Below are 14741 nucleotides of genomic sequence, written 5' to 3'. Positions count from 1 at the left end.
GAGCTAATTATTGGCGGCAAGAGGAGGGGAAATGTAATTGTAACTAATTGACTTAATATATAATAATAGTAATAGTAAAATAAAAAAAAGGTTTTGAAAAAAATCCTTTTGTCTAAAAGAAACTGTTCAGGAACTTCTTCCAATTTGAATTAGGGCAGGTAGGCACCACATCTTCTGTCTTTGTTTCACCGATGTTGCCATTATGTATCGTTCCTAACGCAAGTACTGTTGGCTCCACTCCGACTTTAGATGTGCTTTTGTTTTTGGTAACCTTACCAAGAAACTTCTCAGCTATGTCTCTCTCACAAGCACATTGGTATACTAGTCTGAAGTAATATCGTTCGAGTGTGCTGCTATTTAAACTCCAGTTGGCATGCAGCTTCACCTCTTGTACAGAAGCTTCCTCAATTATGGCTTTTGTACTTGACGCCGACCGGAGAGAGTGTAGCCCAAATATCTGTATATATATGCATGTATCTACCATCATCTTCTTGATCCAGTTTTCTATAGTTGTTGGGTAAGTAGATCGGCCAGAACTCTGCTCACCAAGAATACTTTCTAGGAAAGGGCGATGATCCTCTGGCAAATGTCTTCGCATATCCTTCGATTTCTGGTAGAATTTTCACAAGGTGATCACAAGACAGGCTTGTGAGTCTGCAAATATCCCAAGTTTTGAGATCTTTGCGCAAACCTCCTTTGGTTGTCTAGCAATCAAAGGTACTCCCCGTAGACGCAAATGATTCTTTTCATCAACCATGGAATGTACATCTTGGAACTGAAGATTCCCTAGGTTTGATCTCGGTCTCCACATAGTAGCCACTTCTAACAGCAATATAATTTTCTGCTGGAGCCTATCCAGTGTGAGTAATGATGTTGGGCACCAACTCTCAACATGATTTACTGATTGTATTGTATCATATATCTCTTTGCAATGGTTTGGTAGTCTTACAGTTAATCGTATTTTTGCAAGGAAAAATTGTACTAGTAATTGGTGTGATACAATAGGTGATTTAGTAGGGTGTATCACCTTGTATACCGAAGCAATGTCATATCTGCTAGTATTGAGTGTTGATGCTGCAAACTCACTTAATTCCACTAAACACTGACAATATTCTTGGCATTGTACTTTAGGGGATCATAATTTCTGATTGGATCTTTGCACCATTGGACCCATTTAATCCAAAGGTTATCGTAGCTCTTGTGGGTTGATGAACAGCTAATGCCTTGAATTTAGTCTGCTACCTTTTCATTAATCTCCTGCCTGGCTTGATAGTCCCTGTTAATTTCCATACGGTCAAATTCCAAGAATTGTGCAGCGGTATTGATATTAGTATTGCTGCTGATAAGCTCTGCTGTAAAATCATTGGTCACCAGTACTAGCTTGGTCAATTCGGTATTATAATTACTGCTGTATTCACTCGATCTTCTTTCAATTTTCTTATTACTCGTGGACTTATTTTCCATGGGGGTGCAAGTAAAGTCCCCCTTTTGGCCAATATTGTTGAAAGGCATTGGTCACTAGAGCGTCGGGATCCAGAAGGTAACTCTAATTTTTTTCAAGCGTGTATTTGCTAATGAGGAAAAGGCGTCTATCGATATTGGTCCACACAACCATTACAACATGTGAAACCACCTGCGTGTTAGTATCAACTCGTTCACTGGCTTGTCTTTGCGGCTCAGCTGATCTGCTTGTATGTTCTGAAGGTCAGGTATATGATTATATCTCACCTTAATGTTGTATTGGTTCGTGATCGCTTGGATTTCCAGGGCAAAACCTTGTAGGATCAGCGATGGTGCTTCTCCAGATTTCATTGCAGATTTCAAAGCTGTTGTGTTGACCGAAAATATTTGGACGATGAAATTTTTATATTTTCGGGCGTAAAGTTGAAGCGCAAAAAAGATTGCCTTCAATTCTCTCATGTTGATCGACATTTCCTTTTCTTCGTCTGTCCAGTATCCTGCTGTTCTTACCATTGAGGATGTGACTCTCCAACCTGAATCCGATGCATCGACATGAATCGTGACAGCTGGTTCCTCCATTACACTGCCTATACGTGCTGTTATCATCACTCCATTTTTCTCCTGGCTTTGTGTCATCTACCAATTCAGCTCCTTAATCGCTAGCAACGATATCATACACGGTTTGTCCCATTTGTGCTGATTGTGCCGCAGTCTCACAGCAAGATCGCGTTGTAAATACCTGATATGAAGCAGTGCTTCCCCTATGGCTGGGATCATAGCTGTCATCTTCCCCAGAATCCCCGCAATCCACCTGCATGAATATGGTCTCATTTGTTGATTCTGCTATAATTGATCTATACGGGAATATAGTTCGTTCATCTTTGTCTGTGTTGGTAATAAGTATTGATTGCTGCTGAATCCGAGAGTAAGACCGAAAGATAAAATAATATTCTCAGCTATTCCAGTCAAACGGGTCTGCCTTTATGATATCATTTAATACACATATCATCGTACACATAATTGATTATTTATTATTATCACTATAACATGGGATATACAAATACACATATATTATATTTATGGCATTATCATATTTAATCTACACATTTCTTTTATTGTATGAATAATTAATTCAGAGGCTACAACTACAATTATGAAATATTATGAAGTATTACCCAAGTATCTGGGTCGGAATACTAGAATATTATCAATAGCATAAATGCTATTCTTTATCAAAGCTCTCTGGCTGATCTGACTGGAGAATGATCAAATCAATTGGGATTTCTGGAGATTTCCAGAAGAAAAATACTCCTGGAAGATGCCTCGTCGTGATAAAGACTACTTAAGTACATACTGAATTACAAATTAGAACATATAAATATCAGTAGATAGTTCTGTGTAGAGAAACAACCGAATTTTATTATTTTTTACTTCTTCTTTTTGAATAAACGACTTACACAATTTCTCACGAATTATTTCGTCTATCTTTTTATTGTTTTATTCTCCCCCCACAGCAATAACTGCTTTTACTCGATTTCAAGAGTTTGGTTTTTGTAAAAATAAAAAAAGAGAGAGAGAGAAAGAAGTGCTGGTATAATTTTGGCAAGATATTTGAAACATCTGCTCAAATACATCAGAATTAATCCCATATCTTTTTTTTTTTTAGAAAATTTAGGTGCTTATATATTGAAACCTTTAGTATTTTAACCAAACGAATCATAATATTGACAAACACTTTATTATGAACTAAACCTTTCTTTTCCACTTCATTGTGAAACCTTGGCTTTTGTAAAAAGCAAACTGGATCACTTTTTTTTTATATTACAGATTAATTTTACGACCCGGGACTTAAATATGAGATAATGAGGTATAACCATCTCTCGATAAAAACATTCTGCTTGGAAATCATATAAGTTATATTCCACAGCTCTAAGATATATACTGATATACTATTCTGGTAGTTTCTGCTACTGCTAATTCTGCCGTTGTTTCTGTTACGTAAAATGAGAAGACGGTATTGGCTACACAATAGAAGTACAAGGCCACAGAACCTCTTTTTATACGTTTTAAGCTCGTCTTTAATAGGACATTAAACTTGCTGGTACCTGAGTATTACCTTTAAATTTCCCTTTTGGGTTCTTCTTTACTAACAGAAAGCTTCACTACTTTTTTGCTTTTCTTCCTGCACAAAGCTTGCTTCTTAAAGGATTGACATATGGAATAATTATATATAAATAATAAGCCACATATATATCACATGTCAATATATGGAATTATTCTATTGGACGATCAGTGTTTACGTCATATCTCGCGTATTCACTCATACACGTATAGAAAAATGGTTCTTCAGTGTGAGGGCAAGAAAACTCGCCTTTATCATAAACACAACACAGATAGTTGTCTATGTAAGTAGCAAAATTGTTAAAGAAAGTACATTTCACACATGTGGTGCTAATTATGATGAATTTATTAATGTAATTTGTAGTAATGTTGCTTTTGACATTTACCTAAACGTATTTTCTCAAGAAGTGAATGTAAGTAATCACAAAATAAAAATATACCCTTATTTCATTGAAACTCTTACTAACGTTGCGTAGTTAATAGTAAAGAGAAAGTCTGACCCGAAAGGGTCAGCCTTGACAGCAGCTTGTCAAGAAAGCCTCTAGTGACGTCGTTGCGGTGAAAACCAAAGCGGCCAACCAAACCACACCCAGTTAATGGCTCTGGGAACGGCTAGCAAGAAACACCGGTCTACTCTGGTCTCCTCTATTCTGACATTTGGTACAACGTGGTCAATCTATCATAGAGAGGCGTAGCATAGGTGGGAGCCACCGGGCGCCAATGAAATACCACCACTCTCTATGACAAGCCAAACGGACTGAGGATGAGTCCTGATATTCTCCTCCCCGTTGATGTCAGATGTTGAGGTTCAAAGACGATCAGATAGACTGGTCTTTTATGGGTTGACAGCCGAACGTTCTAGCGACGCGGTTGACCTATAATAAAACCAACTCAACCCGTGCGATAGGCATCCGTGTGTCTGGGGTATGACTGATTTAACAAGTTGGGACGCCTATTTAGCCCAAGTAGAAGAGTCAGTATAGAGTTTGGTCCGACTGTCATGATGTACTGGTCTACTTCTTGCTAGCTGGTACCCGATATTGTAACAGCAAATGGAGTTTTTTTTTCGCAAGAGAAATTACTTTATTCAAGCCTCCACTCTCTCGTGATCGGTGTTCTGATCCTGTTTTCGCGAAGATGTGCTTGTTCAATGAGTTTTTGACTGAACGCCTTTAAGTCATTACTCTGTGCTGGAAACAATGTTACTCGTTCTCCGTACAATTTTGTACTTGACACCATATATTGTTTTTCGCTTATTACTGTCTAGGCAGTCGTAAGCAAAGACACCCCGATAATGCCAATTCTAGAACGGTAAAATCTCGTTCATCCCAAACGAAAAAGGCGGGGTCTCCAAACTTTATACGGTCTTCGTTGCCTAAAAAAGTGAAGTTCGCCCTTGTCTTTCGATTTCTTCCCCCCCCCCCCCCCCCCGTCTCGGTCTATAGTTAACTTTTTAGTTGGCTTGACAGGTGTTTTTCCAACCTTGGTTGGAAGAGCGTGAGTTCGAATCTCACAGAGACGTATTACTAGCAGCAAGCTAGTTCCAATTTCGTATATATTATAATCAATAGAGCATAAGTTAACTATAAAAATATTTCAAAATAGTAAAAATATTTTTTAATTGTACAAATACAGTTAACGGACTGCTTACTGCTTGTCCTTGGCCAATAACGCTACAAAAGACCCTAACACATCGTCGTTCTCATGGCAGGCATGTTTAACATGTACGAGTTCAAAAAATCAGCTTGCTGACCATCTCCACCTCAGTACAAACTATCTTGCGGGCATTACTTAGATAGAAACGAATTAGAAAGTATTTTGTAATGAGCATTGAATCAATGCTGACTTCCCATCCATCGTCAAGGTGTAAACGCACATCGATTTATAACATCACCACTGCCGATGTCTCACTCAAATAGGTTAAGAATGCTACTATGTTGGTTGTTAAGAAATTTTGAAAACTCAAAATGGTAAGAATCGTAATGACAACCGAACAAGAAGCTTTAAAATATGCCAATGGAGGCATCAATATTGAAGACAACAGTGCTTATGGATTCCTATCTCTTGGACTAGATGTAGAATTTCCCAAAGCCTTTCTCTCCAAAGTTTTGATGTAGAATAATATAAAATTCATAATGATCCTACTTGAAAATATCAAAAGCCATGCCATCTACCCCGAGATAGGTTATGCAACTATCATTATGCTTGTTCAGTAACCAGGTCTAGACTCTCATACGCTTCCCAAACAATCTCCCAATTACATTTATTATTCCTTTGACCTATACTATTTCATTTCGAAATGATCGTGCTATATATGCCACTTGGCCCAAGATAGCACTGCACTGTTGTTCTTATCACAAGCTTGGGTACAGATTATCTTATTGACATGAGTGTAAATTTCGTATATACGGAAAGTGTAATACACCTGGCCACATCTGCAACCGATTCTCTGAAAACAGCTATACACTTAAATGTACTAAAACCTACCTGTTATATAGCTCTGAAAGTGAAAAGCATAGTAAAGATTTCTCTAAGAAGGCCAGCTTCTTCACTACCCCTCTCCTTTATGTGGGACTTCTACTTAGTAGTTGCCTTCCTCCTCTTTTCCCAAAATCTGGAAAAAACTCCCACCTACTCTCCCCTTTTCTAGTCTCAAAGACCAATTTCTTTCCCACTTTTTGGGACCTTTTTCTTTCCCCTTCCTCATACTCCTCCTACAGGAGACTTTGATGAGACTGTTACTTATTACCAATCAATTCTGCTCCTTCGTTTCTGAGATCTGCGGCTATGGTCACTGGTTATATCAATAGCTGTAAAAATAAAGTTGAATAGCGGGCTTACATAATTGTCTTTAACTGTTAGGAAGAAAAAAAGAAAAAGTAGAAAAATAGAGAATCTCTTTTGTTTTTCGTATTCCTAGGAATTATTTCAAGTAATGTATCTTGGCTCAATTTAGCTTGTCTTTATAGCTTAGGTCTCATGCATTACATTATCATCAGTCATTATGTTAAATTTATAATATTAAAGTAAGCCATAAAAGTTACAATTATGGTACATATAAAACTTTCCAAAGAACTAAAATAAAAGACCATAAAGTCTAGGAGGTAATCATTAGTATAAAAGAGACATAATATATGGCGGTTCTCAAGCTTTGCGTAGATACTATAAGTAATAATAGTTGGGCAGCTTCAAGACGACGGCTATCAACCCGCAGCTATATAATTATAAAGCTTTCTTTTTAATAGATTTGTCCTCTTAATAATTATTGATTGCTTGAAATTCCAATTCATCTAACTAGGTAGCATGGCTTCTATTGACTTGATGTCTAATTAACCTTATATCACTACCGACTTTGCCTGTTTCGCCGTATTTTTTTTATCGGATCCAGTTTCAATATTGTGGATAAATATTCAAAAGTTAATGGAGATTCATGTGCTTCAAAAGTGTAGTCAAGGGATATAATTTTGCCACATCTACTAATATATAATATTGAATAACTTGGCATGAACGGTTACTTATGAAATGGGCACACCGTTGCTGCTAGAGTTTACCTTTTAATGTATGGAGCTAATTATTAGACCTTCCAACATATCTAAGATTCAAGTATATATAAAGAAAAACATGGCCCCAAAAGTATTCCTTAAAAAGTCGAGTAGTGCAGGAACATTTTTACAGCTAGCGAGACTTTTATGATAATTTATGAGCCCTCTTACCGGCGCATTCACCTCGTAAATTTTTGGCTGGGTATTTATAATATGTTAGTGGTATTATATGCTTATGTTTTATTTGAGCATAATACTTAGATATTCTCGTAAAGAAAGGAACATTCTTATATGTAAATATATGTATGTCGCTTCTGCTCCGTCTAACCACCTTCTGTGTTTGTCTATAAGCTTTTAACAATTCAGTATAGATACTATTGTCTTTCATAATGCCAACCATGCTGGCGAGATCAAACCCGTTATAGATATCTCTCAATTGACGGTGAAAGATGATATCCATTGACGATAGTAACATAGCAAAGATATACTAGCTATAAGAGCTGAAGGAGACCAGAGTGTGTCTGAACATTAAATGTAATATTTCTCTCTAAAAATTATGGATCTCCATTAAAGTAACTTTGATCTGACGGATTTAGCTCTCTGCCTGTAAGTAACCATCAGCCGCAATTAACTAAGATAGTTTACTTTTATATATCTAAATCAGTTCAAAAAATGAATATATCCAAATAGAAGATAAATTGGTTGCATTTGGCAAGAACTGGACTTCATTTTTTTTTAAAAAAAGATTATAATAATCATAACTGACGCAAAACTGTGATTGTTGTTTATTGTGAAAAATATCGAGGCTTTCATTCAGTTGCCCCCTTATAAAAAGTGTCAGTTAAAGATAATTAATACAAACAGTTTAATAAGGGAAAACCTAATTAAGAGCAAACATCTAAGTTACAATTTTACTGGATGATATTACAAAGAATAGAGTTATTATCCCATACTTTTGGAATTTAACTTTTACGATTAATAATCCTGACAAAAAATTCTGTACAGGTTTCTTTTTTTTTTGAAACCCCCAATTTATTTTATTTAAATCTTATTCTTATATTTCGCTTTATATATTTTTCTTTTAAGAATAAATACATCTCTAAGATAAAATTCCCTACAAAATGCATAATTATCGAAACAAAGCCATTATTGAAAACAGATGAAAAAATTATATATTTTCTGATAAAGAAGAATAATCTTTTTGAAATACCCACATATAAATAAAACACCCAGCCTCCTTTTTGTCATGACGCAGCACTCTCTAAATGTCGGAGACTCAAAATGACGAAAATAGTGATTCAAAATTTTTGTTACAATTTATATTCTCTTCTTCCTTGAGACGGGTCTATTTTATACATCGCATCATGAGTCAGAACGGTGCCGACAACGGTCTCGCTAAGGAGACCTCCAAGTTGAACCTTAACCCCACTGCCACTGAGTGGAAGCCTAACTTTGGAGCAAGAGCATTTGTCCCTAGCTGGACAATGCCTGCTGCTGCTCCAGCTCCTGCTGCCCCCGTTGCTGCTCCAGCTCCAGCTCCTGCTGCTCCAGTTGCTGCTCCTGTAGCCGCTCCCGTAGCTGGTGTGTTTCTATTGACCGTACGATACGACCGAGATCAAGTCCACTCACCTATATATATATATCTCCCTTCTCCCTCTTGAAACTTAGCTGCTCCTCGCGTTGTCAAGCCTTCTCCTGCACCTGCTGGTAAATAGTGTCATTTTATACATTTTTTTCACCTAAAATTTCTAAATAATGCACAATAGCTCCCAAGGCTGCTGCTCCCAAGGCTGCTGCTCCCAAGGCTGCACCTAAGGCTGCCAAGAAAGATATCGAGAAGACTATCCAGGCAGCTACTGAAAAGGCAGAGGCTGTTCAAGAAGAACTTGAGAAGCTTGACGATGACATTCTTCATGATCTTTATGGCAAGGAGCATCTTAACGTCGTCTTCATGGGTCACGTTGGTAAGTAATGAATGTTTAAAAGAGGAAAAAGAAAAAATGATATGCGTATGTGCGCATGTGCGTATGTGCGTATGTGCGCACATGTGTTTTTTCTTTATTGGAGAAAGTATTAGGATTTGGGTCTAATAATCATCTGTAGATGCTGGAAAGTCTACCATGGGTGGTAACATCCTTTTCTTGACTGGTATGGTCGACAAGCGTACTATGGAGAAGTATGAGAAGGAAGCAAAGGAAGCCGGTAGAGAGTCCTGGTATTTGTCTTGGGCATTGGACACTAATGTAGAAGAGAGAGCCAAGGTAAGAGACTACATAATATGTATAGAGAAGAGAAAAAGAAAAAAGAATCTTCACAATGTGTACAAGTGCACATTTGAAAATATAACTTTGGTTCGAAGTGTATTGACTGTGTGTTATTTTTTTAAAAAAATAGGGTAAGACTGTTGAGTGCGGCAGAGCTTACTTTGAGACCGACAAGCGTCGTTACACTATTCTTGACGCTCCTGGCCATAAGAACTTTGTCCCAAGTATGATCAGTGGTGCTTCTCAAGCTGATGTTGGTGTGCTCGTCATCTCTGCCCGTAAGGGTGAATTTGAGACTGGTTTCGAGCGTGGAGGCCAAACCCGTGAACATACCATGTTGGCCAAGACTTCAGGTGTCAACAAGATGATTATTGCTATCAACAAGATGGATGATCCCACTGTCCAGTGGGACAAGGCTCGTTATGATGAGATTCTTTCCAAGCTCACACCTTTCCTCAAGCAGACTGGTTTCAACCCCAAGACTGACATTGCTTTCATGCCTGTTTCCGGTTTCACTGGTGCTAACATTAAGGACCGTAGCAGTGAATGCACCTGGTACAGCGGACCCTCTCTACTCGAGTATCTGGATGACATGAAGACTCTTGACAGAAAGCTCAATGCTCCTCTGATGGTTCCTATTGCCGAAAAGTATAAGGATATGGGTACCATTATCGTTGGTAAGATCGAGTCTGGTAGCGTCAGAAAGGGACAGAATGTGTTGCTGATGCCCAACAAGGTAAATTACTATAAGAAAATGGGAAAAAAAAGAAGACGATGATATTTTAAATGCTAAGTTGGTTGTTTGCCCGTTTGTTTGTAGCGTGTTACTGAAGTGACTGCTATCTACAATGAGACTGAAGATGAAGTCGACCATGCCATCTGTGGTGATAATATCCGTATGCGCCTCAAGGGTGTCGAAGAAGATGTAAATATATAATACAACTTTAAGTAATTGATATGTGGAAGGTTAAACATACATGTGTTGTATTTTTTTAGGAAGTCTCTCCAGGTTTCATGCTTTGTGACAAGAAGAAGCCTGTTAAGACTACAACTGTATTCGAGGCTCAACTCGCTATTCTTGACCATAAGAACATTATCTGCGCTGGTTACACCGCTGTGCTTCATCTCCATGCCTCAGTCGAAGAAATCACTTTGACATCCCTTCTTCACTTGATTGACAAGAAAACCGGCAGAAAGTCCAAGCGTCCCCCTCAGTTTGTCAAGATGGGACAAAAGGTTATTGCTCGTGTCGAGACTGCCGCACCCATGTGTATTGAGACCTTTGAAGATTATCCTCAGCTTGGTCGCTTCACTTTGCGTGACGAGGGTAAGACCATTGCTATTGGTCGTGTTGTAAAGGTCTTGGAGTCCGAGACTGCTGAACAAGAAAAATAAGCCTTTCCAATCAAAACACAAAAGACCGAGTTGTATTGGAAATTACATTATAATTGTAAACACAATGTTTTCTTTTTGATTAATGAATTCATACAAAACGTCAATTCATTTTTTTTTAACTTTTTTTTTGATAAATAAAACCAAAACCAAAATCAAAGTTGTACATTTTATATTACTCATTTTCCACACTAATATTACACAAATGTGTATGTTTTGTATTATAAATTTTTATAATTGTACAAAGTAACTTATAAAATGTGCAATGCTTGTATTGTTGGAGAATGTACGAATAAGTTGAATAGGTTTGAATAGAACAAAAAAACAGAGGGAACTATTGCGTTCGTATGTATGTGCAAATGCTCAGAATAAACAAAAATGAATCTCACTGGGAACCCCCTGCTAATGTTCAGTATGATTATATAACTTTTAAATATATGTATTTATTATACTACTTCCAAATAACATTTGTTCACTTTCAGAAAAATAACATGCATTTCCTTTTATTTGTTAAAAAGAAAGAAAGAAGAAACAACAGTATGATATGTACACAATGTGTTTGTAGATACACTATGAAAAGCGACAAAATTGCTTATGTAAGAGAAAAGCCAAGTAAATAGGTGTGAAAGCTGATCGAGATTCCTACTTGCTGGGAAGATTTTGTACACTTTGCTCAAAGAATAGTGTGAGTGTGAGGAAAGTGTGCAAATGATTTTTGAAAATAGCGCATATAAAATAGAAAGAACGGACTAATCCTTGTTTAAAGTACAACAAAAAGAAAGAAAAAATTGCTCGAATTTATAGTGTAATTTATACACGCACAAAGGGTGTTTACAAAGAATCCCTGTTAACCGTGGGAAGTAGAGCCAAAATAAGAAAAAGGAAGAGGGCTTGGGTTCCATGAAAAAGGGGTACCTTATTTTCTTCTTTCTTTCTTACATCTGATAAAGGTCATTATTGTGTGACATTGTCTTAAATGTCAGTCGGGATTTATATATATATAATAGTTTTTTTTATATGTTAATAATAAAGAGATCTTTAAACGAAGATCTAAAATGGGTGGGGGGGAATGGAAGAAGTATGGAACAAATTCAGATATAAAAAAAAATCTGATTTTCTTTTTGGCTTGGGTAGGAGGGATTTTAGGATTTTGGATTTTGGGTTGGACTTTTTACAGGGAAGCACGGGTGCGAATGGCAGCCAACTTGTCAGCAATCTGCTGCAAGAACTCTTCTGTGCTGGAGTAGTTTTCACGGGTCATGCTACAAACACAATGTTAGATTAGTATACCAATAATATCACACCTTCCTTTTTGCCACCCTTATTTTTCTTTCTTTCTTTCATTCTTTCATTCATTCAATTTTTCTCTACGTCTCTTTCTCTAGGTGTATGTTAAGTCTTACCTCTTTCCGTAGATAATCAAAGCAAGATCCTTGGTCATATGTTTGTCGTTCTCGATAGTCTCGAGACAGGCACGCTCAACATCTTGTGTGAATTGAGCAAGCTCCTGGTTGTTATCGAGCTTGGCACGGTGAGCCAAACCGCGAGTCCATGCATAGATGGAAGCAATGGGGTTGGTAGAAGTGGTGTTACCCTAAAATGTGCGTATATACTCGTTAGTTATGTTTTCCCTACTTCAAAAGGGATCTAGTTTCTTTTTGGTTTCTCAATATACCTTTTGGTGCTCACGGTAATGGCGAGTGACTGTGCCGTGGGCAGCCTCAGCCTCGACAGTCTTACCATCGGGAGTGTAGAGAACGGAGGTCATGAGACCGAGGGAACCGTAACCCTGAGCAATGATATCTGACTGAACATCACCGTCATAGTTCTTGGTGGCCCAGACAAAGTTTCCGTTGGACTTCAAGACCTGGGCAACCATATCGTCAATGAGACGGTGCTCGTACCAGATCTTGAGGGCATCAAACTGGGGCTTGTAAGACTTCTGGAAGACCTCCTCAAAGATATCCTTGAAGCGACCATCATAGGCCTTCAAGATGGTGTTCTTGGTGCTCAAGTACAAAGGCATCTTGCGGTCAATGGCAACACGGAAACAGGCGTGAGCGAAACCCTCGATGGACTCATCGGTGTTGTACATGGCCATGCCAACACCACCTCCGTTTTCAAAGTTGTAGACATCGAACTTCTGGACAGCTGAACCATCGGCAGGAGTGTAAATGAACTCGAGCTTTCCGGGACCCTTGGCGACGAAATCAGTAGCACGGTACTATGGTACATAAAGTTGAAGGGAGTTTTTTTTAGTATCAATACTATAAAAAAAAAGAAAGTATTTAACTCATATCTTACCTGGTCACCAAAGGCGTGACGACCGACAATGATAGGCTCAGTCCAACCAGGGACAAGACGGGGAAGGTTCTTGAGGACGATAGGCTCACGGAAAACGGTACCGTTCAAGATGTTACGGATAGTACCGTTGGGAGACTTCCACATCTTCTTAAGGCCGAATTCTTTAAAGACACAAAAAATGGGTTATTAGTTTATTAAATGCCAGACGCGACTTCATCCGTCCTTTGTTCTCCCCACACACACAAAATAATATACCAAAGGACTTCGTTTATTTTTATTTTTTGTTTTAAATTGTAAGCATACCTTCAACACGAGCCTCATCGGGGGTGATGGTGGCACACTTGATACCAACATTGTACTTCTTGATAGCCTCGGCAGAGTCAATGGTAACCTGGTCGTTGGTCTGTTGAAATACGGACACAATGGACAATGTTTAGATTGGGAATGTTTGTCACAAATTCACAACTTACGGCATCACGGTTCTCAACACTGAGATCGTAATACTTGATGTCAATATCAAGATAAGGAAGGATGAGCTTGTCCTTGATGATCTGCCAGATAATTCTGGTCATCTCATCACCATCCAGGTCAACAACGGGGTTCTTAACAACAATCTTGGGCATAGTGTCTATGTAAATCTACTGCGACTTGAAAAAGGAGAAGAGAAGAAGGAAGGGACCCTAATGCCTGTAATGCCACACTCTTTTTATACAAAATAAAATATATGAGACTCCACTTGCGTGACAGATTACAAGACGTACAAAGTGGGGGGAGGGGAGGGGGGCGAGGGTTCTCTTTTGGGGTTGCAGAACTGACAAATGAATACGAGAGACTAAAATATTCAAGAGGCGGTCAAATCCACCTACAGAGATCATTGACTTTTTTGAACTGTAAAAAAAAAGTTTCTCCCCGCATTTTGGCGGTATTTGGTAAGCCTATAACTACGGGAAAACCATGGCGGGGATCAGTGTGGAATTGTACAAGATGTACAAATATATACACATCACAACCCACAGACAGGACACAAAATAACGTACGGGAAATACTCTCCGATTAAGCAGGTCAAATCAATCCTAATCGTCATTTCACCTGTTGCTTACCAAGACTTATCTTTCAGGTTCTTTCAAAGACAAATATATATAAAAATAAAAGTCACTTCCGACCCCTACTAAATAAATAAGCGGAAGTAGTACACCAGAAGCGTACATTGAAAATATCTTGGGTATCATTCCCAAGAGATTAAAAATTCCAAATTATATATATATTTATACACATACATACACGCACATACATACATATGTATATATATATATATATGTTATTTTTTTTTGATTTGTAATTTCTATATTCTACAATATACTAGACTGGACTATGCTGTTTCTGTTTTTTTTATTGGTAAGAAAGAACGCTCATTTACAAGGTCTAGTCCAATGCAAATTTGACCCATTATTTTCTACAGTTTGACTTGCCGCCATTTGTCGCTTTTTGTATGGGGTCCAAGACCAAAAATAATACATTCATAGACTTATTCCAATATGGGTTGCTTTTTATTTCTCTTGGTTGGACATCAGATAATATAACGGAGCCATAGGCTAATAGGGAATACATTGGATATGATAAAAAGAAAACGAGAGTGTATGTGATAAGGAGGAGGAAA

At 37.9% G+C, this 14741-nt stretch overlaps 4 protein-coding genes across 4 annotated transcripts; 2 read left to right on the top strand and 2 right to left on the bottom strand.

Moving 5' to 3' along the window:
- Positions 1-112: 112 nt before the first annotated feature.
- Positions 113-1464, bottom strand: PHYBLDRAFT_60930 (hypothetical protein; the record flags this gene model as incomplete). The annotated part of the gene is made up of 4 exons (XM_018440721.1): positions 113-457; positions 482-610; positions 638-1102; positions 1243-1464. 4 exons carry the CDS (start codon positions 1462-1464, stop codon positions 113-115), a joined length of 1161 nt encoding a protein of 386 aa, XP_018295844.1.
- Positions 1465-5549: 4085 nt separating this feature from the next.
- Positions 5550-6312, top strand: PHYBLDRAFT_60928 (hypothetical protein; the record flags this gene model as incomplete). The annotated part of the gene is made up of 2 exons (XM_018440720.1): positions 5550-5657; positions 5998-6312. The coding sequence occupies 2 exons, from the start codon at positions 5550-5552 to the stop codon at positions 6310-6312; spliced, it is 423 nt and encodes a 140-aa protein (XP_018295843.1).
- A 2739-nt stretch (positions 6313-9051) lies between these two features.
- Positions 9052-10783, top strand: PHYBLDRAFT_108178 (hypothetical protein; the record flags this gene model as incomplete). Its single annotated transcript, XM_018428032.1, has 5 exons — positions 9052-9088; positions 9228-9385; positions 9519-10124; positions 10209-10313; positions 10385-10783. Coding segments are annotated over 5 exons (1305 nt in total), but the record flags the coding sequence as incomplete, so codon positions are not given.
- A 989-nt stretch (positions 10784-11772) lies between these two features.
- Positions 11773-13728, bottom strand: PbIdha (isocitrate dehydrogenase NADP-dependent). Its single transcript, XM_018440080.1, has 6 exons — positions 13555-13728; positions 13388-13487; positions 13085-13245; positions 12456-13004; positions 12184-12374; positions 11773-12042 (listed from the first exon to the last, which is right to left on the bottom strand). Exons 1-6 carry the CDS (start codon positions 13705-13707, stop codon positions 11952-11954), a joined length of 1245 nt encoding a protein of 414 aa, XP_018295841.1. The 5' UTR covers positions 13708-13728; the 3' UTR covers positions 11773-11951.
- Between the last annotated feature and the right edge of the window lie 1013 nt (positions 13729-14741).

This window comes from Phycomyces blakesleeanus (assembly GCF_001638985.1).
Source record: "Phycomyces blakesleeanus NRRL 1555(-) unplaced genomic scaffold PHYBLscaffold_4, whole genome shotgun sequence".
Classification (NCBI taxonomy): Eukaryota; Fungi; Mucoromycota; class Mucoromycetes; order Mucorales; family Phycomycetaceae; genus Phycomyces; species Phycomyces blakesleeanus.
The sequence above is the reverse complement of the archived record's forward strand: the minus strand, read 5'-3'. Positions and strand labels throughout refer to the sequence as shown.

Excerpts from the sequence above, each read along its gene's own strand:
- PbIdha (XM_018440080.1), bottom strand. The coding sequence starts at position 13,707 with ATGCCCAAGATTGTTGTTAAGAACCCCGTTGTTGACCTGGATGGTGAT. Across the intron at positions 13,246-13,387 it reads CGATGAGGCTCGTGTTGAAG|AATTCGGCCTTAAGAAGATG; the intron begins GTATGCTTACAA and ends GTGTCTTTAAAG. Across the intron at positions 12,375-12,455 it reads ATTACCGTGAGCACCAAAAG|GGTAACACCACTTCTACCAA; the intron begins GTATATTGAGAA and ends CGCACATTTTAG.